This window comes from Muntiacus reevesi, chromosome 7 (genome assembly GCF_963930625.1).
Source record: "Muntiacus reevesi chromosome 7, mMunRee1.1, whole genome shotgun sequence".
NCBI lineage: Eukaryota > Metazoa > Chordata > Mammalia > Artiodactyla > Cervidae > Muntiacus > Muntiacus reevesi.
This window is the reverse complement of record NC_089255.1, coordinates 2287880-2314131: the sequence shown is the minus strand read 5'-3', so window position 1 is coordinate 2314131 and position 26252 is coordinate 2287880. Positions and strand designations below refer to the sequence as shown.

At 41.5% G+C, this 26252-nt stretch overlaps 1 protein-coding gene across 7 annotated transcripts in view; it reads right to left on the bottom strand.

The window, feature by feature from the left end:
• The window catches only part of EPB41L4A (erythrocyte membrane protein band 4.1 like 4A), a 261537-nt gene that overhangs the window by 21235 nt on the left and 214050 nt on the right, over positions 1-26252 (bottom strand). For 6 of the 7 annotated variants that reach the window (XM_065941619.1, XM_065941623.1, XM_065941620.1 and 3 more), the window contains exons 14-17: positions 23406-23489; positions 22337-22450; positions 9675-9722; positions 8519-8596 (exon numbers count right to left, since the gene is read on the bottom strand). In XM_065941619.1, coding sequence (XP_065797691.1) covers positions 8519-8596; positions 9675-9722; positions 22337-22450; positions 23406-23489 — 324 coding nt within the window. The remainder of the gene's footprint in view (positions 1-8518; positions 8597-9674; positions 9723-22336; positions 22451-23405; positions 23490-26252) is intronic. The other variant, XM_065941621.1, reaches the window with a different exon arrangement.

Sequence of the window (26252 nt, the reverse complement as noted above, 5' to 3'; positions counted from 1 at the left end):
ATGAGAAAATATACAATTCAAAGTCATATGATTATTAATAATTCTTTGAAACACTGTTATTTTTTATATTTTGACTACATATACAAACACACATGTATATGTATTCTCATAGCCATAATCTATACCTGCGAGGCATTCCGTGTACCCTGTGACAGCCAGTGACCAACCAGACCTGCTGGGGGAGGAGTGTCCTGCACACCCCCAGGACTGAGGGGTCCAAGGTTAGGAAGAGACGGTCAGTGGGAAGGTGTCAGGCCGGCAAGGAGATATCTCCCTTCTCACAGGAACCCACACCTATGGCCCGGGTCCATGCAACTCCCAAGCCTGGAGTCTTTTAGATGCAGCTTCCATTCTGAACTAAATCACTGCATAGTTCATGGACAGGACTAAATTTCACTAAATTTATTTTTAATCAGTTAAGTCAGAACCTTTAAATATTTTTGAGGGGTCAGGTGTACCAGCAAGGGTGAAAGCTGACTGAGGCAAACATACTTTTGCTAGAGGAACATTCCCTAGACAATTTAAAGGAAGTACAAGGAGTATATGCTCATTCTTCTGTTGTGGAGTTTAGCTAGTTACCTTCATGCTGAGGCTTTTCTCTGATAACAAAAATGAAAACTCCTACTTCCAGTACTTTACTAGTAATAAGAACTATATCAGAAAGAATTTCAGACCGTGGCCTGTACATTTAACTTCTATTTTCCTAATCAAAAAGTCGAAAGTGAGGGCAATGAAACCCTGTCAGTTAATATCCTTGGGACCCACATGTTCCAGAGACAGATGCCCTCTACCGGTGATGCAGCTTCATAAATATTCTAACAAGGAGCATTAAAAATGTAAGGCCCATTGGACAGTGACAACAAAAGCACGCTTTCCTGAGTAATGGGCGGTATGGCTGCCTTAGTCCGTAATGAAGTTTGAAATTACACCCTTACAAAAGGCCTCTGGTTAATGGTACCTCATTACAAGAGTTAAAGTGTCATTTCTTCCATCACTGACCTGCTCCAGAAAATACAGATGTTACTTGGAAAGAAAAAATATTACCCTTAAAGGCAAGAATACTGTAATACTAAGCCCTTAGGAGGCAGAAGTTAACTGTTTTGTTTATGCAAAAGTAACTAAAGAAACCTTTACATGTACAACACATATCCTATAATGGTTCTGTCTTGTGAGTCTCATTTCTCCGGAGTCGTGGGCCACACAAAGTATTGGGTTTTGCTGATTTGCTGATAGATTTTAATTTTAATGTAGGAATTTAAATTATGAAGAATAAAGACACTGTAAGCATTATATTGATATAGGGCCTTTTGAAAAGTCAAAATGTTTTATATTTTGACTTTTTACAGGCATGAAACTGTTAAAGGGGGAAAGAGTCCATTGCAATTTTTACTGGGAATATGTTCACTTTCAAATGTTATATTTAAAGTTGAACCTCAAAAATGCTAAACATTTCTTTCCTGTATCCACTAAGGCAATAACTCTACATATCATATTTTGTCTATTTCCTCAGTACATCTAAGAAGACTTAACAGCTAGACTAAGAAGCCTAACCATAAGAAGGCTTTTTTTTTTTTTTTAATTCTCCATCATTTTATGTTTTTTTTTGGCTACACCACATAGCATGTGGGATCTTAGTTCCACAACAGGGATGGAACCCACAGCTCCTGCAGTGGGAGTGCAGTCTCAACCACTGGACCACCGAGGGAAGTCTCGGCTTTTGTGTTTTAGTTAATGTATAAGCAAGTGAGTTGCTCTAGATCAGAGCATTTTCCAGTAATATTTCAGAATAAGGGAGTTCTGATATATTTCCTTCATATCTCACCAAACTTCAACACCCTACTTTTCCAGGCTATCCATGCAATTTAGATTTTAACTGCATTTGACACTTAATTAAAGTTTGTAAAAGATTGTGGAGATGAAATGCCATATAATCATTTGATAACAATAATGAAGATAATGACTATTCTTAGTCTCTTCTTTCTATCTTCCCAATTAAAGTTCTGCTTCTTCTGCAAAATCCTTCACATTACCAAATGAATTCTTATACAAATCTTTGTGGATTTTACTTTGTCCTCTACCTTCACCAGGGCAGTTTCATTCCTAACAGTACATTCCTTTGTACCAGTTCTTAATTCATTTCTCCTTCACTGAGATAAAAGACCATGTTCAATACAAAACCTGAGCAATCTTACAGAGCAAGTGTAAAATGACGCTTTCAATGATAAGGAGCAATGCCATTGCTCCTGAGTTCAGCCTAGTTCCAGCTCTGTTCTATCTGACTCAGAGACCCCTGGGCAAAACGTTGAACCTTCTTTGGTAAGTCTGTTTCTTCATCTACTGAATTACTGGGATGACCCTTTCCAGATTTAAAGCTCCATGTCCTACACTTTGTGCTGCATTTACAAGGCAGCCAGACTCTCTGAAACAAACCTCTACTCTTCAGATACAGCACGACACTCCAGACAATTGCTTCACATGGCCGCTCCATCGCTAATAGCAACTCTCCAGTTCCCAAATGATTGTGGACTTGTGTTTCTCAACAACAGCTCTCATTTTGGGATCACCTGCTATAAACCAATCTTCTTTTTTTTTTTCAGTAGTTTTTCTTCCCTAGGGAAATTTATACCGGTTCCAGGCATCTGTCGACATACTCCCTGAAGACCAGCAAGCAAAAAATTCATTTGCTTTTCCCATCTTCCCCCATCATCAATAAACTAATCTTATTTGCTCTTAAAGGTGCTTCAGTCTCTTCCACTTATACCTTATGCTCTCCCTCCTAAAATGGACTGCCCTCTGCACAATTTCCTCTCCCCACCTCTCCCTTGGTTTTCATAAGCGTTCAACCTGCCTCGAGTTTAGTCCTCCGAGAACATTTCTCTGTTGCTGTAGCTTTGTGCTTCCACAGTCGTCTCTATCAATTTGGATTATGCTCTGGAATCCCTAGATTATCCATATCAAATGTTTAAATCTTAATGCAACTTAATAAAGTGGAAATCTGAACCCAGTGCCATGTGTGTAGCACAGTGAACGTCATTTCCACTGGCGTTGTACAAACCGCCCACAATTTGTACCTGGTTTGCAGCCCAGACACTTTCATCAGGGACAAGAACCAGGCGGGAAGCATGCTTGCAAGGAAACAGTTATCTGTTTTCAAGTCATGAGGAATAAACACCCTTGGGTTTCAGTTTGCCATCATCCAGAACATATTCTCCCCTTGAGGCAGAGGGACAGTAATGTTTTGTTTTATGATTCCAACAACAACAAAACCCTACCAAGGCCATGATCTAGATTTGCCTGCCTCAGCCGTATCGTCCCTGTTAGCTGCAGGGCCACAGAGGATGGTTCCTTACTTTTCTCAGAAAAATAATATAAAAAACTTTGTGGAACACATTTAAAATACTTCAAACCATCTTAATCCATTATTCAGATACATATTCTAAGAGACACCTAAAAAGCAGGAGCAAACTCTAACAATATTTGTGGCAGGATAAACTCACATGTTAGAAACACTGGCTTCTCTATTGTTAAAGGGAGCTGCCCCCACTCTGTAGATACAGTGGGGACTTCAGTAACGCTGAGCAGCACTGAACATTCTCATCAATCGGATGCAGGGCTCTTTCTGCTTCTCAAAGAACATCCATTATCTCAGATCTTCACAAACCTCATGAGGTAGGCAGTGCAGGTATGATCCCATTTAGCATGTAAGAAAATTAAAACTCAGAGGATGAAGGAACCAGCTTCTAGGCACGGAGCTCTTCAAAGCAGGGACAGATTCATAATGCACGGCCCCTCATTCTTTGTTCTGTGCTCTATTTCACCCACACGCATGCACACATGTGCACACATATTACCTCATGTACATAATTCATGTGATTATGATGCAAACGGCTCAGAATGAAATTTGGGAAAGGTCCAAATGGTCCCCTGTTGCCAATTTATTCTAGTCCTGTTCTTACCCCCAGCTTCTCTCATTTTTCTTACTCTTTTAATTCTCACCAGGCTCCAGAGTTACTTCCACTTTTATGCTTATGCAAAAAACACCAGACTGGTTCTCTGCCTCACTGCCCCCTAACTCCTCCAAATCTCCCACTTCAAATCCTAAAAGCCTAGCAACACATCAAAGCTAATGACTGAGTAATCCACAGATCCCAGTGAACGCCTAAAGGAGCGCTGATTTTCATCAACAGCACAAAGGATATTTTGCAGGCCAGTTCCTTTGAATGTGAAGGATATTTTATTAAGCTCAAGGTATTTTCAGGGAAAGCTGGCTTATGAAAGGCTTCACTGTGATAGATCTACTTCTTAGGTCCTCCTTCAGCATACTCTGTGGCAAGTCCCAAGCACAGCCCAGGGGTTCAAATCCATAAAGAGGAGCCAATTGACCCTTCTGATTTTACATGTAAGATTCAAAATTCTAACTAGTAAAAACTAATGCAATCTAATACTCACAAAGATCACTAATTTAATGCTTCTCTGTACTTGGTAGATTTCTAATTTGATTAATTTAATTGAACCAGTTTTTTCACAAATCAGTATAGAAAAGTAAGTAATCTCAAAAGAAATTTGCAGCCTTTTAGATTTCAACCCTACCAGTGAACTAAAATATCAACTCCATTTCCCAATATCAATCTATCTTTCACTATTTAGATCATAATGACCACTTTATAACTTTTTGGAGATCAGATACCCTCTTAAGAATCTGATTAAATCTACAGACTCTTATCACCAGAAAACTTTATGCTTGGAAACAGAGAATTTTATATAAAATTTCTTGAGATTATGATACCCCTAAAACCTACCTATCAATCAAAGGATAAAAAAAAGGCTGGTCTGAAAATACAGATGTGTAAAGTTAGGGAAGATGGGGAAACGGAGGACAAAGTTAAAAGAAAAGTGGAAAAGGCTAGAAAGAGGGTGTAGGAGAGGTTGGGACAGCCCAGCGACGTCAACATTAGATTAGTAGCTAAGATTAGATTAGTAGCTCTGCCCGCCACAGTGCTAGCACTTCACAGCAGTGACCAGAGAAAGCAGAGCAGGTGGTGAGCACGCCATTTTACAGATGAGAAAGCTAAGTTTACACTGAGGTCAAACAGCAGGACAAGGCAGAACCAAAACCCGGACCCATCCCTTAGGGTTTTGTTTTTGCTTTTTGTTTTGACATTTTATCACTGGTTCCTAAACAGAGACAGATGTCAGAGAGGACAGGAAAGAAAGAGTGAGAAAGAAGCTAAGAAAAGAAAAGAGTAGGGGGAAGTGGGTGAGGGAAAATAATGAGATAGTGTAAAAAAGGGAGACAAGAGAAGGGAGATGACGACAAAAGTGTACGTAGAGACACTGAGGGGAAAATAAGGACTCTGTCATCTTAGATGTTGTAACAAGAAACTGCTCCAACTTGCAGCTAATTATACAGAGAGGAAAAAACTATTTTCTCAAACCTCAAAATCTAGAAAACTGTAGGTACCCATGCAGATTATGAAAACAGTAGAGAGACAACTAAAGTGAAAGAGGATTAACAAATACATAAACAATTTCCCAAACAAAGGAGGCTTGAGTCTCTGCTGTTGGAAATTTCTGTGGAATGAAACTCTACAGTTATTGCACAGTCCTCACCCGTCTGGCCTCACTAGCTCTAGGCCCAAAACTAACAGAGGAGGTTGCTTATCTACAGCCATATTTTTCTAAAATGGAGTCTAAACAACATCCTTGTTTCTAACACTAGGCTTCCAGAGTCAGTGTAGATTATGGTTTTTCCCATGTTTGTTCAAAGCCACAACCACTGCTTTGATAAAGCTGATTTGTGACACTCTCGTGTCAGCTTGCGCTTCTCTTCACACAAAACGAGAGACGCTGAAACTGCTACCTGCGGGGCAGCAAAGCAGCCTGAACCCAGCGGGCAGACGCTGAAAACACAGTGTGCACACAGCATTGTCTTCAACCTAAAATGAGAGACCTTCCTATGTTAAACAGCAAACAAACAACAACCACAACAACCCAGCAAGAAGCAGTGGCAGAGGAAATGACATCCTGAAGACCACACAGTCTCCAGAAAGTCTCTCTGGAGAGTCTCTCCAGTCTCCACTGGACACATCATGGGCTTCAAAACAGTGCTTGAATAGCTAATGTGCACAGCCTTTGTCCTCCTGCCCCAGGCTACAGTTACCATGGGGAGACAAGAAAATGGGGTGTCGGGTGCAGGCTCTGATTTCCAAAGTGAGAAAGCATCCGGAGCTGAACTTAGAGATCTTGCTGGCAGGAAGCAGAAAATCAGCATGTTCAAGACCCACTTTGCCCCATTCTAGGGTTACCAGAGTCCTTTAATAAAAGCACAAAGGACGCGGGTGAGAGCTTGGCTGGGTCACCCTGCCGATGAAAATAAGGAAAGGCAACTGAGGTTCAAGAGATTCATTTTCTCCTCCCAAAGTTAAAAGTCAGACATCATTAGACAACCCTTCATATATTCAGACCCACACATCCCAAGGCAGAAGGAGTGGGTTCTGGCGAGATTTAAAGGCTGACAATGGGATGGAGTGGGGAGTGGCAGCACTGCGTCATGGGTGCGTGGCCCCCGACGGCGTCATCTGTGACACCACCCCACACGCTGTGCCTCCACCAGGACTCTCAGGCATGGGGATCAGCGCTGCAAGATGAGCTGCTTCCCCCGCCCACTTTCTGCTATGCCTCTCAGAGCCAGACTCCAGACCCCACCTTCTACAGGCACAGCCACCCTGTGGAGCCCTCAGGCAGGGTCTCTGCAGGTAAAAGAAATTATTCTTGCAAGTCTTTGTGTCAGTGTGCATTGAAAGCAGCTTCTCATTAAGAGCCTTATAAAGTACTTTAGCATTTAAACATTCAGAACCACCATCATTCTAAAATATACCATTTATACAGCACAAAAAAAGGCAATTTGAAAAACTGTTGATGAATCTGGGTAGAGGCAGAAAACACCTATTAGGAATATTGAAACCAGTGCCCGTAGATCAGTAATGAGCTATTTAGGAATTTGCTGGCAACCTTTAAATAGTGTTTCATTTTAACAGCAAATGTCATGTTAGCACTTTTGGCTCAAAAAGACATTGTTTTTAAATAGGGTGGCTCTGAGAAGTTGAGGACCAGGTCCTGGTCCATAGGGTCGCAAAGAGAAGGGCTAAAGTGACTTAGCATGCACGAACTCAGAACACACCAAGCAAAACAGAAATATATTCATTAAGGCACTGGCTTGGTAAAGGTCCGTGGAAACGGGGGAGGTGTTTTTCTGTTTGTTTCGTGTTGTATGTGCAGAAATACTGGATTTTAGAGCAGGAAGAGGGTACCTGAGGGAGAGCTACCATCCACACTCAGTTTTTATAGGTGAAGAAACTGGGATCATTTCCTTGAGAAAAGTGTCCTAACACATTGCGAGCTCACCTCTATCAAGAAGGCTCGACACAGAAAGCTTTCTAAGAAAGTGGTCTACTCTCACAAGGCTGTCTGGGCTGCTATCACACAGGTGCGGTAGCTAGACAGGGAGGCCAGTTCAATGCACGCCACGCACGGGGCTCTGAGCACGAAACAAGGACCCTGGAGACCACCTCATGCAACGTCCTCAGCAAGAGGCAACCCAGAAAAAGCAGCCACGCCAGAGTCGACACCAGATGAGAACGGGTTTCCCAGTGGTGGCACCGCTGACATTTCAGGGGCCAGATGTTTCTGCTGTGGAGTGCTGTCTTGTGCACTGCAGGATGTGCAGCAGCACCCCTAGTCAGTAGCAATCCCCCAGTTGTGACAGCCGAAAGTATCCCAAAACACTGCCAGGTGTCCTCAGGGAAGAGCGAAAACAAAACTGTCCCCAGCTGAGAACCACCAGATTAGAAACTGTATGACCAATAACTATATCCCTCAGCTCCCCACCCTGCTCTTCTTTCATCACGGATTACTTGTTTTCAAATAAATATTTCAGAATTAGGAAGAACTGATTAAATCAATGCATTGTCATCACTAATATTGATTACATGTCAAATCATGTTACTAACAAGCTCTTAAGACTAAGTCCTAAAAATATGAATTAATTACATTTACCCAGCTAATTGTGTGTGCCTGGCACAAATATAAACACATTTGCATTTACATATACATAAGATTAAAACTATGCAACTATGAGTGTCTTGGTTTTTGGTTGGGCAAAGGATAATGATGTCATGTTAAAAGACACTTCAGGGAGAAATGTCTCTACAAATGATAAAATTTCTTACCACTCTTAGGCAAATTCACTACATGCTGTACCTAAATATAGATCATTGCTTTTTTTTTTTTTTAATTAACAAGAAGGGACATCACTGTCAAACTGTTTAATCATCTTATTACAAAGAAACTCAGTTCAAAGAGCTGAGGTTTCCTAAAATAGTACTTCAAAATCATTCCAGATTTCTTCTTATTTACAGCTGAGAAAAATCAGGTGTAAAAATTCATAGGACACAGCTTCTACAATCAGTGGCAGCCTCTGATTTCAGAGTTCCTGTTAACTATCATATGCTAACATTACCTGTTTCTCTTTTTCCGGTGCTCTCTATTAGAATTTTCTGATTCACTACCACTGCTTGTGTTACAGCGTGAGCGTGACCTGAAAAGAAAATAAGAGGAAAAAAAAAACATATTTATGACAAATGAAAAATTTCAGAAAGGTTCATGTAGGTTCTTTAGAGTTAATTTTGCAATAAAATTACCAACTCAAACATAAGTAGTTGTCATAGCCCTCCCACAGTCAGCTTCTCAATTCAGCTACGCATCTGATTGTCTATAGAAATGTGGGAGCAGACTAAAGTAAACGTCACCATGCTCCTAGAAAAGACCACAGCATCAAGTACTCTCAACAGAAATCTGATGTGGAAAAGGCCCTGGGGTGGTCTAAATATGGACTCAAAGTCCTGTCAAACCCCAACCCTCACAAACAGAGGGAGAGTTTATTTCCACTCCCCTTGAATTTGTGCTGGGCCTACGACTGATTTTTCCAACAGAAGGAGATGGAAGGGATACTCTGCCAGTTCTAGGACTATCCCTTAACAGGGCTGGTAGCTTCTGCTTCTTCCCAGCCACCTAGGTTAACCAGGTGCAGAGATCATGGAGAGAGAGAGGTCCCAGGCTGAGAGCCACTCTGCCAGGGACCAGTTAAACTAGCTAACAAACTGCTGTTCAATTAACAGACTCATATAAGATATATATGGTTGTTGTTATATTGAACCACCCAGTTTTGGATGGTTTTACTGTAGCAAGAGATAAGCAAGGCACTTCCCTGACAGCCCCGTGGTTAAGACTCCACACTTCCACTGCAGGGGGCATGGGTTCAATCCCTGGTCAGAGAACTAAGGTCTCAAATGCCACTGTGTGGTGTGACCAAAAAGAAAAACAGAAAGAAAAAGAACAGAAAAGAAAAAAAGAAAGAGAGATAATGGAGATAGCTCCTCTAAGACAAAAAGGAGCAGGAGAAAAAAAAGAGAGAGAGAGAGAAACTCCTAAAGATGTTAAGGAATGGAAGACTGATAACCAGTTGTAGCCAAAATCGCTATTTCAAAGTTTAAAAACGTACAATATCCTTAAAGCAGTCACTAATAAAACCAAACATTTCCCTCAGGTCTGAGCTGTGCTGATCTGCTAAGCCCTTTCCCTCTCCCTTGACCCTCCTTCCATTTTGGCTTTTTTACCTCCTCCTTTGTTTTAGATCTGAATCTTCACCACTGTTATGGGCTTTCCTATGGGGGAAAAAAAAAGAATTCATTCAGGAGAATGAATTTTCAACTGGCTAAGGAAAGCATACCAGAATGAGTTTTACTTCAGTTAATGCACGCTACACAGTCATCCATTCACGTCAGTCACCAAACACGTGAGTCACACAGACACGGGATATCCCAGAAACGACACCAACGGGCCTCAAGAAGCCAACAGGCTAGCAGGGGCTACAAACAGTCCATAAGTAATTATGCACCATTATCTGTGTGCGTAATTATCCATTAAGTAATTAACAGATGTAATAGTAATTAACTGTTAAGTTCCACTCATCCAATAACAGAGTCCAATTGTAGTGCCCAGATCTGCAATTGAAACAAGAGAACTAACCTGATTAGGCCCACCAAACCTAACCTGCCTCATTTGCTTTTAGTTGATTTTAAACTAACCACTCCCTAGCTTCCTTATGGATAACACCTCCGATGTATGGGCCACTATAGTAATGGTTGCTTAAATTGTTTTTCAGGAACGTGGAGTTAGTTCTTGCCCAGTTCAAACTGGTTGAAACCACTGACCATTCAACTGGCCCTGCGTGAGTGGCAGATGGATGATCTTTTGATTCTAGAGGGCCAAAAACCTCTACCCTCAGAACACACTAACTCTGCCATCTTCTGAACACTTGCCATGAAGAACCATGAAGCTCGACCACTCTTGCAGAAACACCGATTACCTCCCTCTTCTTACCTCCAATCACCTCTCCCCACGCCTCACACACCCTGCCTCTTTATCCCATAAATATATCTAAGTCTGATCTTCAAGGAGACAAGTTTTGGATTTGTTCGCCCATCAACTTGCTTGGCTATCTTTTGAATAAACGATTTCTCTGCTGCAAACCTTGGCGTCTCAATGTCTGGCTTGCTGCAAGTTAGGCAAACAAACCCAATTCTGTAACACAATCCACCAAGCCAAGTTCTGCCATAATCTGAGGTCAGCTCTCACCTGAATGCCCTTTCCAGCATCCCAGCCTCCATGTACCTTGTCATCTTCCCTAACGACCCCTTTACTGTAACTCAGCAACCCCATCAGGATCACACTGTGGACTTTATTATCTGTAACCACCTGCAAAAACCTTATTCTTTAACCTCAATCTCCCCTCCCTGAATACCAATTCCTATTTACCTTCAAACAGCTTCAGTGGGGCATCCCGGTTAAATGTGTGAGTTCTGTAGCCCTAAAGGTGAATCCTGTCCCATCTGTTGACAAGTAGTGTGATTTAAACACAAGACTTCTCTACTGAGCCTCAGCTTGAATAGTACTTTCAACACAGGGTTGTTATGAGGATAAAATGAATGAATATATTTAAAATGCACACAGTAGGACCTGGCCCACTCTAAGCACTCAATAAATGTTGGCTATTACCATTGTTGCTTGTTCAATGACTTCCATTCTACCTTTCTTTGACCTCAGTAGTACTGTCTGTCTATCAACCTTGCAACTTTCCATCAGCTAACTTTTATTCCCTCCCTGACTCAGTTTGGATTTTCATCATCACAATAACATGCATGCCAGTACTTGAAACTTCCTCTGATTGTGTTTTTTGTTCAGTTCTTATGACAAAACTCCAAGGCTGGGTGAATCCAACTCTCCAGGTTCTCTGGGCCAGCCCTCAAAAGCTGGCAAGCAGTGCTAGATGAGGTTACATAAAAGGGCATGTTAGTTCAGTCGCTCAGTCGTATCCGGCTCTTTGCGACCCCATGAATCGCAGCACGCCAGGCCTCCCTATCCATCACCAACTCCCGGAATTTACTCAAACTCATGTCAACTACACTACAAATCCATGTGCATAATCTCAGATCTACAACATGGCCCAGCAATCCAACCACCTTTCTCTGGTCTAAGAACTCTCAGTTTCTTCAAAGGGCTTTCAAACTCCTTTCACCTTGCAGCCCTCTGACTCACTGTACCACTGCTGCAGCAAATGACTTTGTGTTCTCCTTCCAAAGCAAAAAGGAGCCAGCCGTTAGATGGGAACTCTTTCCTTTTCCTGTTACCAAAAATAAAACTCACCAACATCACCCTCTCTTTGACGGAAGTGTCCTTACAAGTAAGGTCAGTCCACTCACCTGTGCTGTGCAGGTCCCATCACCTTTTACCCACTCAGTGACTGTCATTAATCAGCTCTTGTCTCTTACATATGTTCAACTTGTCCTCAGAGCCAAGTTTCTTTACCTGCTTTGCACATCCTCAAGTCTCTCCTATGCAAACATACACACACCTACTTTGACTCCACATCCCCCAGGACTTTCTCCCCAGTCTCTCTCCTCTCCTGCAAGGCCAAACTTCTTGATAGAGGTCTCTTTCTTGCTTTTTGGTCTCCATGTCCTTATCCTTTGTTATATGTGCCTTTACAATCCAGTCGGGGCAGACATGACTCTTTTAATGCTACATTCACATCTTTCATTCTCCTACTTTCCCAACATAATTATATCAAATAACATTATGTTGATAGAATTGTTAATTGTAAACACAATTACATAACTATTGCTCACAGATGACTGATCTAAACAGTGTTTTAGGAACACAGTTTCATTCTTGTATAGGTTTAAATTTTTCTTAGTCATGATAATTGCCTAGATTTCTACTTAAGTTGCTTGCTTAGGTTTCCTTGTACTTCTCACTAATACTTTATCCCATCTCTGAGAGAGCTGCACAACTCCTCCTGAGATGGATAAATACACAGATAATCTGCAAGTTCCATGTAAACTCTTTCTGGAGCACTCTGCGGTCCTGCTCACACTGGACAGTTTGCTTTCTAGCACTGCTGCATAGACGTCCCTTCACCATGAGCCACAGAATTTCTTTTGATGAATCCCATAGTCTTAGGTCTCATGGCCTCTTGTCATGGCAGCTATATATATATATATATATATATATATATATATATATATATATATATACACACACACACACATACACACAAACACACATATATATACACTCATATATAAGTCACTTCAGTCATGTCTGACTCTTTGCAACACTATGTACTGTAGCCTGCCAGGCTCCTCTGTCCATGGGATTCTCTAGGCAAGAATACTGAAGTGGGTCACCACGGCCTCCTCCAGGGGACCTTCCTGACCTAGGGATTGAACCCGTGTCTCTTACGTCTCCTGCATTGACAGGTGAGGTCTTTACCACTAGTGCCACCTGGGAAGCCCATAAACACGATATATATACATCAGTTCAGTCGCTCAGTCGTGTCCAACTCTCTGTGACCACATGGACTACAGCACGCCAGGCCTCCCTGTCCATCACCAACTCCCGCAGTTTACTCAAATTCATCTCCATTGGGTCAGCGATGCCATCCAACCGTCTCATCCTCTGTCGTCTTCTTCTCCTCCCACCTTCTATCTTTCCCAGCATCAGAGTCTTTTCAAATGAGTCAGCTCTTTTCAGAGTCAGAGTCTTTTCAAATGAGTCAGGTGGCCAAAGTATTGAAATTTCAGCTTCAACATCAGTCCTTCCAATGAACACCCAGGACTGATCTTCTTTAGGATGGACTGGTTGGATCTCCTTGAAGTCCAAGGGACTCTCAAGAGTCTTCTCCAACTCCACAGTTCAAAACCATCAATTCCTCAGTGCTCAGCTTTCTTTATAGTCCAACTCTCACATCCATACATGACTACTAGAGAAACCATAGCCTTGACTAAATGGACCTTTGTTGGCAAAGTAATGTCTCTGCTTTTCAATATGCTCTCTAGGTTGGTCATAACTTTCCTTCCAAGGAGTAAGCGTCTTCTAATTTCATGGCTGCAGTCATCATTCTGTAGTGATTTTGGAGCCCCAAAAAATAAAATCTCTCACTGTTTCCACTGTTTTCCCATCTATTTTCCATGAAGTGATGGGACCAGATGCCATCATCTTAGTTTTCTGAATGTTGAGCTTTAAGCCAATTTTTTTCACTCTCCTCTTTCATTTTCATCAAGAGGCTTTTTAGGTCTTCTTCACTTTCTGCCATAAAGGTGGTGTCATCTGTGTATCTGAGGTTATTGATCTTTCTCCCGTCAATCTTGATTCTAGCTTGTGCTTCACCCACTCCAGCATTTCTCATGATGTACTCTGCATATAAGTTAAATAAGTAGGGTGACAATATACAGCCTTGATGTACTCCTTTCCCGATTTGGAACTAGTCTGTTGTTCCATGTCCAGTTCTAACTGTTGCTTCCTGACATGCATACAGATTTCTCAAGCGGCAGGTCAGGTGGTCTGGTATTCCCATCTCTTTGAGAATTTTCCACAGTTTGTTGTGATCCATGCAGTCAAAGGCTTTGGTGTAGTCAATAAAGCAGAAGTAGATGTTTTTCTGGAACTATCTTGCTTTTTCAATGATCCAACAAATGTTGGCACTTTGATCTCTGGTTCCTCTGCCTTTTCTAAAACCAGCTTGAACATCTGGATGTTCATGGTTCACGTATTGTTGAAGCCTGGCTTGGAGAATTTTGAGCATTAGTTTACTAGCCTGTGAGATGAGTGTAATTGTGCAGTAGTTTGAGCTACATATATACATATATATATTTGTGTATGTGTGTATATACACTAAATATACACAATACATTATATATATGCACACACATATGTATATATATTTTTTAGAATGAAATTTCTGACAATGTCTTCTTTATACACATATAATTACAGTTTATCTGGACATAGAATCCTAAATTGAAACTAATCTTCCTTCAGCATTTGGAGGCAATGCCTCATTATCTTCTTTCCCTGCTTTTGCTGTGAAGCAGTCCAAGGCCGTGATATTTATTTGTCATGATCTGTGTTTTCCTCTCACATTTTCCTCTCTGATGCCAAATTTTTAAAATTCTCTCTTGGTTTATAATGTTTTAATGATCTTGGTATCGATCTTACTCTTCAACTTACTATGCCAAATGCTCAGTGGGTTCTGTCTAAAGTTAAACCATTCCAATCTGGGATATTTTCTTATATTATTTCTTTATTAGTTTCCTTTCTTGTAATTTTTGGGTCTTTTCCCTCAGAAATTTCATTAATCAAATGGCTGGTAGTCAGGTTTGTTCATAATAATCCTTATTTCCATGGATTTGTTTTGGTTCTACTTTGGGGAAGATTTCCTTGACTTTATCTTCCAAATTAATTATTTAAAATTCTACCCCACAAACTTAAAATCTAAAAACTCTTACTCACTCTTTCAATATCACTCTTTCAAAACTTTAGAAACGTTTTCACTTTTCTGAAGGTAATAAGCATATATTTTTTAGAAATTTTTGTTTCTTGTACTGTCTCTATTTCCTGTGAGGTCCCCCCGCACACACTACTAATTCTTGGCTCAGTCTCTGTCTTTCCAAAGAGAAGCTATCCCGAAATGCCAGGTGATTATGGCTTTTTTCATATTTTAGACACTGAAAAGACTGGAACCCTCTGGATGGTGCAGTGCATGGTAACACACATCCTCACTGCACGGCAGAGCTCATACGGGAAGTCTCACCATTTCACTGGAGAATCTTTTGAAAGTGCTTATCTGTAGACCTCTTCCCTAGTATCTTTCCATATCTTATAGGGACAGTCTCTCTCTCTACTGTCATGCCTAGGAGACAGAAGCCTGGCTTCTAGCATTCTGGGAATGAGGAGTGCAGTTCAGTTCAGTCACGTAGTTGTGTCTGACTCTCTGCAACCCCATGCACTGCAGCATGCCAGGCTTCCCTATCCACCTCACCAACTCCTGGAGCAAGCTCAAACTCATGTCCACTCAGTTGGTGATGCCATCCAACCATCTCATCCTCTGTCATCCCCTTCTCCTCCTGCCTTCACTCTTTCCCAGCATCAGGGGCTTTTCCAATGAGTCAGCTCGTCACAATGTATTGCAAAGAATACATTTGGTGGCCAGGTGGCCAAGGTATTGGAATTTCAGTTTCAGCATCAATCCTTCCAATGAATATTCACGACTGATTTCCTTTAGGATGGACTGGTGGGATCTCCTTGAAGTCCAAGGGACTCTCTAGAGTCTTCTCCAACTCCACAGTTCAAAAGCATCAATTCTTCAGTGCTCAGCTTTCTTTACAGTCCAACTCTCACATCCATACATGACCATTGGAAAAACCACAGCTTTTACTAGACGGACCTTTGTTGACAAAGTAATGTCTCTGATTTTTAATATGCTGTCTAGGTTGGTCACAGTTTTTCTTCCAAGGAGCAAGCGTCTTTTAATTTCATGGTTGCAGTCACCTTTCTGCAGTGATTTTGGAACCCAAAAAAATAAAGTCAACCACTGTTTCCACTGTCTCCCCATCTACTTGCCATGAAGTGATGGGACTGGCTGCCATGATCTTAGTTTTCTGAATGTTGAGTTTTAAGCCAACTTTTTCACTCTCCTCTTTCACTTTCATCAAGAGGCTCTTTAGTTCCTCTTCACTTTCTGCCATAAGGGTGGTGTCATCTGCATATCTGAAGTTATTGATATTTCTCCCGGCAATCTTGATTCCACCTTGTGCTTCATCCAGCATCTCGCAAGATGTACTCTGCATATAAATTAAATAGGCAGGGTGATAATACACAGCCTTGAATACTCCTTTCCCAATTTCAAACCAGTATGCTGTTCCATGAGTTTTCACATAGATATAATATCTCTGTCTCGTTTACAACTAAGGCAAAGAGATGCTGAAGTTTCTCACAGTACTGTCATTGGCTGGACTTTGCCTTCTATCTATATTATCTATCTAGACAACCTCAACTCTACTTCATATTTCAACAAACATCTGTAAGAAATCTATATTTCAGCCCAGATAGTCAATCTAGCTCCTGACTTATAATCAACAATCCATGTAAATCCCTCACTTGGACTTCTCAATGGTACAACAAATTCAACTTATCAACAACCAAACTCAGTTTTCCTTTTTAAGCCTGTGCTATACAGGTGATTCTTATTTCAGTGCATCACACCTCAAGCCATGAAATTATACAAGTCTGGTTTTCATGCTGACACCTGTCACTCCTTCACCCCTCATTTTGATCCTTCTCATCCCACTGCTTTTACCTCTTAAAGGGCCTGAAAACCATCCACTTCCTCATATCTCCACATCGCCACCTTGGCACAAGTTCCCATCCTCTTTCTCCAGGACCTATGTGCTGTCTGGTCTATGTCCACTACCACCTTTCTCCCAGAGACAGTAAGCGTCATCTTTACCCAGTACTAATGCAACTGTGTCATCACTCCCTTAGAAAAGCTACCAGAATAATGACTCAATCCACAACAAAGGCCAGGTGTCCTGTGAGGTCTGACTTCTCTGTCTTTCTTTCTGTCTGTCTTTCTCTCTGGGCTCATCTCGCACACATTTCTGTTCTCTCAGTGCTTGACCACATTGACCTTTCAGCCTTTCTATGAATACTCCCCATCTCCATTCCATCCCAAAGCCCCTACAGGGACTTTCTCTAGTGCTGGTTAACACATGCCTTGCATAGAGATGCCCTCAATAAGCATTTTTGAGTGTGAAAATGGATAGAGGTAAAAATAAACTTGTATTGACCAGGAAGTATAATAGCTTTTCTGTTCTAAAACAAGACTGCTTAAACAAGCAGGCTTCAGGGTCTCCATGAATGTTGAAAAATTCTATGAAAATTTATGTAGTGGTGGTTTAGTCACTAAATTATGTCTGACTCTTGTGACCCCATGGACTATAGCCTGCAGGCTCCTCTGTCCATAGATTTCTCCAGGCAAGAATACTGGAGTAGCTTGTCATTTTCTTTTTCAGGGGATCTTCCTGACCCAGGAATCGAACCCAGGTCTCCTGCATTGCAGGCAGATTCTTTACCAATTGAGCTGGCAAAGGTAAATTTATACATGTATTTAATTAAGTACTTCCCCCCCTTTGGAAGGAATCCAACATTTCATCAGTCTCTTAGAGTTTCATCATCCTAAAAGGTTAAGGACCAGGGTTCTAGGCTCCACCAGAATTTGATAGATTTATCCATTTAATGACAAACAACTAGCAAAACAGAAAATTTTGATGTTTTGCAAAACATGTTATTCTGGCCACGCATTGCAGAGTAGAATTTTCCATTATTAAATTTAAGTCCATGATATTCCTCCATGCTGATGACAAATCTCAGTTTTAAATGTCAGAGTTGATTCAGCTATGCAGGGATTTGTGCTCAAGGGCAAGGCAAATACGTGTGAAGATAAAACAAGACTAAGAAGGACAGGGACAATTACAGGGCATTTAGAGTGGAAGGAAACAAAGAACGAGCTCCGGCTCTCGAGGCCAACAGTCAGCTCTGTCTAGTCTCCTCAACACACATGGGCCCAATAAGGGACTTTTCAACCAGAACCAGACAGAGGCCCTGATGCTCAGACAAAAAGATTCTCTACTCTACAAAATCAAAACTGTCTTTCCCCTGGATGGTACCCGTGAAAGGATCCTGTGTCCACTCACCACAATTACATCTCTGTATTGCACGGGAAGCCAGCGGAAACTGTATTCAGTATGAACATTATTAAGTCTGGATTTGGGAATGTGTGTGCTCCCAACTATTTCAAGAAATTAGTTTAGGGAAAAAAAATACTATAAATTTTGATATGTGATGTAAAAACTTGATAAATTCACTTCTAAACATTAAAATCGAAATGACCATCTGCTCAGTGTTTGTATTTTATTTAGGGAATGCTGGAAAAGTACACTAATAATTTAGGGTAAGAATCTATAAAAACCTATCTATTAACAATAATCATACCATCACAGATTCTTAAAATATTTAGTAATTCCCACTACCCAGAACTCCTCAATACACATATACAAACAAATACACTTTATAGTGTTTCCCAGTGATGTTGATTTGTTTTTTAAGTGTTCTCCAAATTGAACCAATTGTTGGAAGGGAAAGGAGAGCAGAAAATCTATTACCCTGCCTGTTTTAAATGATGACTCATTAGCCCTGCCTTCTTCAGACATACAGACGTGGATCCAAATTCTGGATGTGTGGAAGGAATAGTTACTCTTTTCTCCTCAAATCTGTTTTCTCATCTATAAAAGTGAGATAATAAAGCTGGGCCAGGTATTTTTCCATTGGTACTCAGTCCCATCCAGACCTAGCTGTAGTCTCCCATGTATTGCCAAGACGAGACGCCTGAAAATTACATCTTCCTAGGCTTCTTCACCACTTAGGTGCACAGAGACTTGAAGGTGGGAGCAAAAAGGAGGCAATTTTGCTTCTGGCAGCACCTGTACACTTACTGTTGCATTCCTTAAAAGTGAGGCTTCCACAGCATTAGACGTGGTGGTACCTTCTTCAGCAGTAGCAGCAAGAGTCATTCCTACAGTGGTGGGGCCCCCGGCGGTGTCAGCGCCAAGGCCAGCTCAAAGGCAGAAGCAGCTTTGAATCTTTGGGTGACGTCCCCATCTCTCCTGCTACTCCTGCAGCCCAGGGGCAGCAGAGCATCCAGGCCACAGACTCTTGGTCTTTCTGTTCTTCAGTCCTGCTCACACCCATGCACTGATCCCTGCCTTAATCCTTCTCTGCTGGAAAGGTCTGGTGACTGAGGGACACATTACATCAACTTCTGTAGGGTATTGTAAGGTTGAAACGAGATAATACATAGCTAGTAAACTGCTCAGTACTTGGAACATGGTACATGCCAGCTATTTTTTCATTGTTCTGTCTAATCATCATGGGTTATGATCTGGCTCTCCCTTCTCAGTCCTGCTGGGTGAAGATGATGAACTTTCTTTTCTTAACTTCCAAAGGATTCTGGTGAAGTGGACCTGGCTTGAGAAAGTTACTGATGAAGACTCTAGGAAACTGACAGAAGGAGAAGGAATCAAGCAGGGATGGACCAGCAAGTGAGTAGGAACAAGGGCAGAGAAAAGAGATGCACCTCTGCTTTCTAAATCCACAGTGCATACAAAAAGAATCTTGATGGTTATCTGAAAACATGTCTGGAACGTCTCATAATTTGGTTATTGTCATTGTTGTTCACTTGCTAAGTTGTGTCCGACTCTTCATGATCCCATGAACTGCAACACGCTAGGCTCCTCTGTCCTCCACTATCTCCTGGAGCCTACTTGAATTCATGTCCATGTAGTTGGTGATGCTATCTATTCATCTCATAATTACAAGTCACTTATAAAATACCACTCATGTAGGCACCCAAAGTAAAACATAGTCCCCATCAGATAGATATAAAAATGAATTTCACTGGTAAGTGATTTCTAGGTCTTCCTCCCTTGGACCTGTCATATTGCCCAGCCTGCTTTGCAGAGAGGGTTCAAAACCACTGTACAGGAATTTCTCTTTTCTTGATTAAGCACAAACACACATGTACATTCACATGGACAATCTGACCTGCTGGGTAACATGTAACAAGACTCGCTTTCTCCGTTCTTGAAAGGGGTTTTACTCAAGTTTAAGCAACAATACCAGGCTTGAGAGCCAGTAACTCAGCCTCACCTAAGAGATCTCTCTCTAAACATGATCTTGTCTTCCCAGTTCAGTTCAGTCACTCACATGTGTCTGACTCTTTGCGACTTCATGGACTGCAGCATGCCAGGCTTCCCTGTCCATCACCAACTCCCAGAGCTTGCTCAAACTCAGGTCCATTAAATTGGTGATGGCATCCAACAATCTCATCCTCTGTCATCCCCTTCTCCTCCTGCCTTCAATCCTTCCCAGCATCAGGTCTTTTCCAAGGAGTCAGTTCTTCGCATCAGGTGGCCAAAGTATTGTCGTTTCGGCTTCAACATCAGTCCTACCAATGAATATTCAGGCTTGACTTCCCTTAGGATGAACTGGCTGGATTTCCTTGCAGTCCAAGGGACTCTCGAAGGTCTTCTCCAACACCACAGTTCAAAAGCATCAATTCTTCAGTGCTCAGCTTCCTTTATAGTCCAACTTTGATACCCATACATGATTACTGGAAAAGCCATAGCTTTGACTAGATGGACGTTTGTTGGCAAAGTAGTGTCTCCAACATTAAATGATTAAATATTAAATGCTTTTTTAATATGCTATCTAGGTTGGTCACAGCTTTTCTTCCAAGGAAAAAGCATCTTTTAATTTCACAGCTGCAGTCACCATCTGCAGTGATTTTGGAGCTCAAAAATATAAAGTCTCTCACTGTTTCCATTGTTTCCCCATCTATTTGCCATGAAGTGATGGGACTGGATGCCATGATCTTAGTTTTCTGAATGTTGAGGTTTAAGTCAACTTTTTCACTCTCCTCTTTCACTTTCATCAAAAGGCACTTTAGTTCTTCTTCACTTTCTGCCATAAAGGCGGTATTATCTGCATATCTGAGGTTATTGATATTTCTCCTGGCAATCTTGATTCCAGCTTGTGCTTCATGCAGCCCAGGGTTTCTCATGATGTACTCTGCATATAAGTTAAAAGAGCAAGGTGACAAGATACAGCCTTGACGTACTCCTTTTCCTATTTGGAACCAGTCTGTTGTTCCATGTCCAGTTCTAACTGTTGCTTCTTGATCTGCATACAGATTTCTCAGGAGGCAGGTCTGGTGGTCTGGAATTCCCATTTCTTGAAAAATTTTCCACAGTCTGCTGTGATCCACATAGTCAAAGGCCTTGGCATAGTCAATAAAGCAGAAACAGATGTTTTTCTGGAACTCTCTTGCTTTTTCAATGATCCAGTGGATGTTGGCAGTTTGATCTCTGGTTCCTCTGCCTTTTCTAAATCCAGCTGGAGCATCTGGAAGCTCACGGTTCATGTACTGCTGGAGCCCGGCTTGGAGAACTTTGAGCATCACTTTGCTAGTGTGAGCTGCTGCTGCTGCTAAGTCCCTTCAGTCGTGTCCGACTCTATGCGACCCCATAGACGGCAGCGCACCAGGCTCCTCCAACCATGGGATTTTCCAGGCAAGAGTACTGGAGTGGGGTGCCATTGCCTTCTCCATGTTAGCGTGTGAGATGAGTGCAATTGTGCGGTAGTTTGAACATCTTTGACATTGCCCTTCTTTGGGATTGGAATGAAAACGGACCTTTTCCAGTCCTGTGGCCACTGCTGAGTTTTCCAAATTTGCTGGCATATTGAGTGCAGCACTTTCACAGAATCATCTTTCAGGATTTGAAACAGCTCAACTGGCATTCCATCACCTCCACTAGCTTTGTCTGTAGTGATGCTTCCTAAGGCCCATTTGCCTTTGCATTCCAGGATGTCTGGCTCTTGGTGGGTGATCACACCACTGTGATTATCTGGGTCATGAAGATCTTATCTTCTCAGGTCAAAACATTTAAATATTTTACATATTAATGTATATTGTTAATCCAATATATATTATATATACATATTATACATACTATATAATATATATTTTCAAAATATTATATATATTTTTAAAGATTTAGTCTTAACTACAATACAGACAGTACGTTCCCATCAATATTTTATGAAATCATCCTCTGAAACTTTGGCTTTTTAAGAGAAATGCTTCAGGACCTCTAGCTTATTTCATCTCAAAAAAACAAAAACAACAACAAAACAAAACCATAAGCTCTCTGTTATTGTGAAGGGACAAACAGTCATGAGACTATGAGAATAACCTGGTTAAGCTGCGACTGGGATCTGGAGCTGCTGTTGAAAATTTAAAACCGACGGCTGTTCCGCTTACCTCCTCCTGGTGGGCTGCACAGAGTCATTGTCGCTCCCACACGAGGGGTTTCGGCGGCGTGTGTAAGGGAACTTGGGGGATTTCGTGCGGTCGTTGGGGGAGTTATAGAGTCCGCTGGAGTGGAAGAGGAATGGTCAAGGATGTCTGCACAGGGCCTAGAGGAGCAATACCCTAAGCTGGACCTAGGGAAGTGCTCACAACTGCACATTCTCTACTTTCAGGGGAATACTGGGTCTTAGGCACATGGTTCTCTTTCCTGACAAGATTTATTGAAAGAAGATCTAGTAAAATAAATCATGAAAGTCTTCACTTTGCAGAAATGGGCTTGTCTCACTAGACTTTAAAAGAAATGAGCACACACAAATGATGGCAATAGTAACAACAATCTGCATTTGCGATGAATCTATACATGCTAGCCGAGGGCTTTATACTCATTATCTCATTTTATCTCCAGGTCAACCGTAATCACTGAAGTACAGTTATTAGACCCATTTAACAGAAAAGAAAACAGAAATACAGAATATTTAGTTAAGCAGTCAAGTACCCAGGAAAGAGGCAGAGTTAGAATCTGAACCATCGTGTGGTCAGACCTGGAACCATCATTCAACTTATCAATAAATTATGAAGCAGCTCTGTCCCTGGTATGGTAATTGTGAACAAAATTAACTAAATATTTATTTATTTCTAGGAATAAAGGTTCACGAAAAGCACTATTCATCAATGGTAGTTTTCAACTTAAGTTTTAACAAGAACGATGCAATTGGGGAAACTATCATTAATATGTCATTTCAAGTATCCAAACGACCACCTAAGCACCCTCACCACCTCTCAGACAGTTTCTCAGTATATGCAAGTTTTCCTTTCTGTCTTTCCAGGAGAAAGTTTCACGTTAGGACACATCCTGTTGACTTCTACTTCAGAAGTTCTCAGTCACGCTGATGTAGGAATCTGACTGCCTTGTCCACAGTTAGTCATCACCAGCCACAAAGCAAATTCCATTGTTTAACAAGTTGCAACTGCCAACCACGTTTATACTGCTCTCCTCTATAAAAGCAAGGATTCTCTTTACCTCTGGGGGCCGTTTTCTTCCCACGGTGCATGAGATTTGCTTCTTTGGGCATCAGGGCTGTTTTCATTCTTTGCTTTCTTAAAGCTTTAATTTAAAAAAACAAACAAAAAAAGAGTGGAAAATAAATTAACTAGAAAATGAAAGAAAATTAACTCACATAGTTATTTCTTCAGTAAAATCATTTAACAAATGTTTTAAAACGTGTGTTTTTATTCATACCTGTGACTCATTCCAGGAAAAAATGTAAAGTGACTGCCTAAAAAAAAATAATAATAATAAACTTTCCAGCTGTACCTTGGGGGTCTCTTTGCCCCTTCTTTCTTTCTAGTTTTACTACTGTAAGTTAACTACATGCCAAGTCATCAATTGTTAAAAGCAGCTTTCTAGAGTCCGCCTGCAATATGGGAAGGGGCTTCCCTGGTGGCTCTGTTGGTAAAGAATCGACCTGCAATGCAGGAGACCCCGGTTCAATTCCTGGGTTGGGAAGATCTGCTGGAGAAGGGGTAGGCTACCCATTCCAGTATTCTTGGGCTTCCCTTGTGGCTCAGCTGGTAAAGAATCCACCTGCAATGAGGGAGACCTGGGTTCGAACCCTGGGTTGGGAGGATCCCCTGGAGAAGGGAAAGGCTATGCACACCAGTATTTTGGCCTGGAGAATTCTGGCAGGATAAAAAATAGGGGGAACCAGCAAGCCAAAAACACAAGGCTGACAAGAAAGGAAAGTTGAGTATTCTGGCTCGTGCGGCTGGCTCCCTCTTTCAGCAGTGGTCACAGACCACTGGCTTTGGATCTGGGTCTGAATTTGTGCAGGCCGGTCAGCTCTGGGCAGGTTCAAGCCGCGGGAACTGACCTTCTCTGCCCCCAGCTTCCGCCGAACCTTGGCTTCATCCTTCCAAATCAGAATGACTTTCAAATCTTATTTCCTGACCTAGTATCATCTTTCTGTCCTAAGAATGTAAATATAACTGAGTTGTTATTCAACCTCGACAAACTGAGAAACACTGGGAGACACAAGGCAGGGGCTCATCAAAAGCCTCCCGTCCCCAGGGGAGGCGAGAGGGTGTGTCACCTCACTTCCCTGGGAGCCTCCACTTCAGAGGAAGACAGAGCTCCTTAACTCCCAATCCACGTTTAACCCCAGGTCATTGAGGAATCCTCTATTTAATTGTCCTGGAATATAGTCATAGAGTTCTTTGTAACAGCAAAGAAAGAGGAGAGAAAAAATGACAAGGTTATTTAAAAAAATGGAAATAAACTTGTACCCTAGTATATGATATTCATCTAGGGAGTTATAAAGCCTAAAAAATTAGATATTTGACAAACGCATGTTAAAGAGCACAAGTATTGATAGATGATAAGTATATTTTATTTATGTTGTTCTTAAGATTTTAAAACATTTGGAAGATCAAATTTTTAAAGCAAAACTTTAATTTTGAAAGGAGGAAAAGTAATAAATATGGTATGTAGAAAGATACAGTAGAAAGGTTGAGTGTGTTTAATAAATCAGAGAGAAAAGAGAAAAGGGAGATTGAGCAGTGCAGTAGGGAGATGAAAGAGGAACTGAGAGAGCAGCAGAAGAAGAATGAAATCTCAGGGGGGCAAATTAATTGAATGCAGTCTCTGAGCTACTTCTCATCTGGAGCTTGAGTGGGAAAATTTGGCAGTCCTTCAGGTATCAGTCCTATCGGCAAGAATGCAGTTGTGGAGTGGACTGAACTCCTTCCATACGTTCTAAAAAGGCTTGGGATCTGAATTTCATGCAAGATGGCCGTTCTTATGTCAGACTTACCATAAGCATACACTGTACATACAGATTCAGCCGACTCTCTAGCCACAACTATGAGGCTAAGAGAAGCACAGTAAATGAAAGTGCAAGCAATGCTAGTATAAAATAGCGAGTAGAAAGCTGCCATATAACACAGGGAGCCCAGTCCAGGGCTCTGTGCCAGCCTAGCGGGATGGGATGGCAGGGAGTGGGAGGAAGGCCCACGGGGTGGGGGGGGATACTTATGGCTGGTTCTTGCTGTTGTTCTGCAGAAACAACACAACATTGTAAAGCAGTTATCAACCAATTAAAACAAGAATGCAAAAAGAGAAAAGAGGAAGAAAGTGTGCGTGAAAGCAAAGAACTTATCACTCCAAAAAGAGAATCTGAACAGGATGAATCTGTACAAAAGAAAATGAAGGCAAAACCTTGGGGAAAACATTGCAACTCTGAGAAATTTCATAACTTAGAATTATTTTGCTGAGAAATCATACACTATATTTCTCCAAGTAGCAACACTCTAATTGAATGAAAACACCATTATTTACTAACAAAAGATGGAGTAGATGATCTAAGAAGTTTCTCAAGGTCACATATTTCCGACTGCTTGAACTTCTCTACAATGCATATGGAGTATGCGAAACTGTGCTCTCTATAGAGAGCTCATTGTATGTGCAACATCCTGTTCCATGAACATAATTGGAGATAGGAAAAAGTGACGCTGAAACAGTGTCTGAAGAGAGAACAAGGCTGATCTTTCAGGGAAACAATCCACATAATACATTAAGAGAAGGTCCTTCCGCTGGGGGATGCTGCAGGGAAAATTGATGCAGAGGACCATGATAACTCTTCATACATATGCAATCACTGCCTTCTGAAACCCTGCACCTCTAAACGCTATAAACCCTCTCTCCAGGGCCACAGTTCAGTGCACTGCTATAATGAACGCAGTACATTAAACATGAATACTATCTACTTTACTTCCCAGGTCCCTCCGAGTTAGTCCATTATATCATGCCATTTAAAAAAATCACACGGGATTTTCGCTGTGTTGTGGAGAAGGCAGACCACAGACTGTCTAT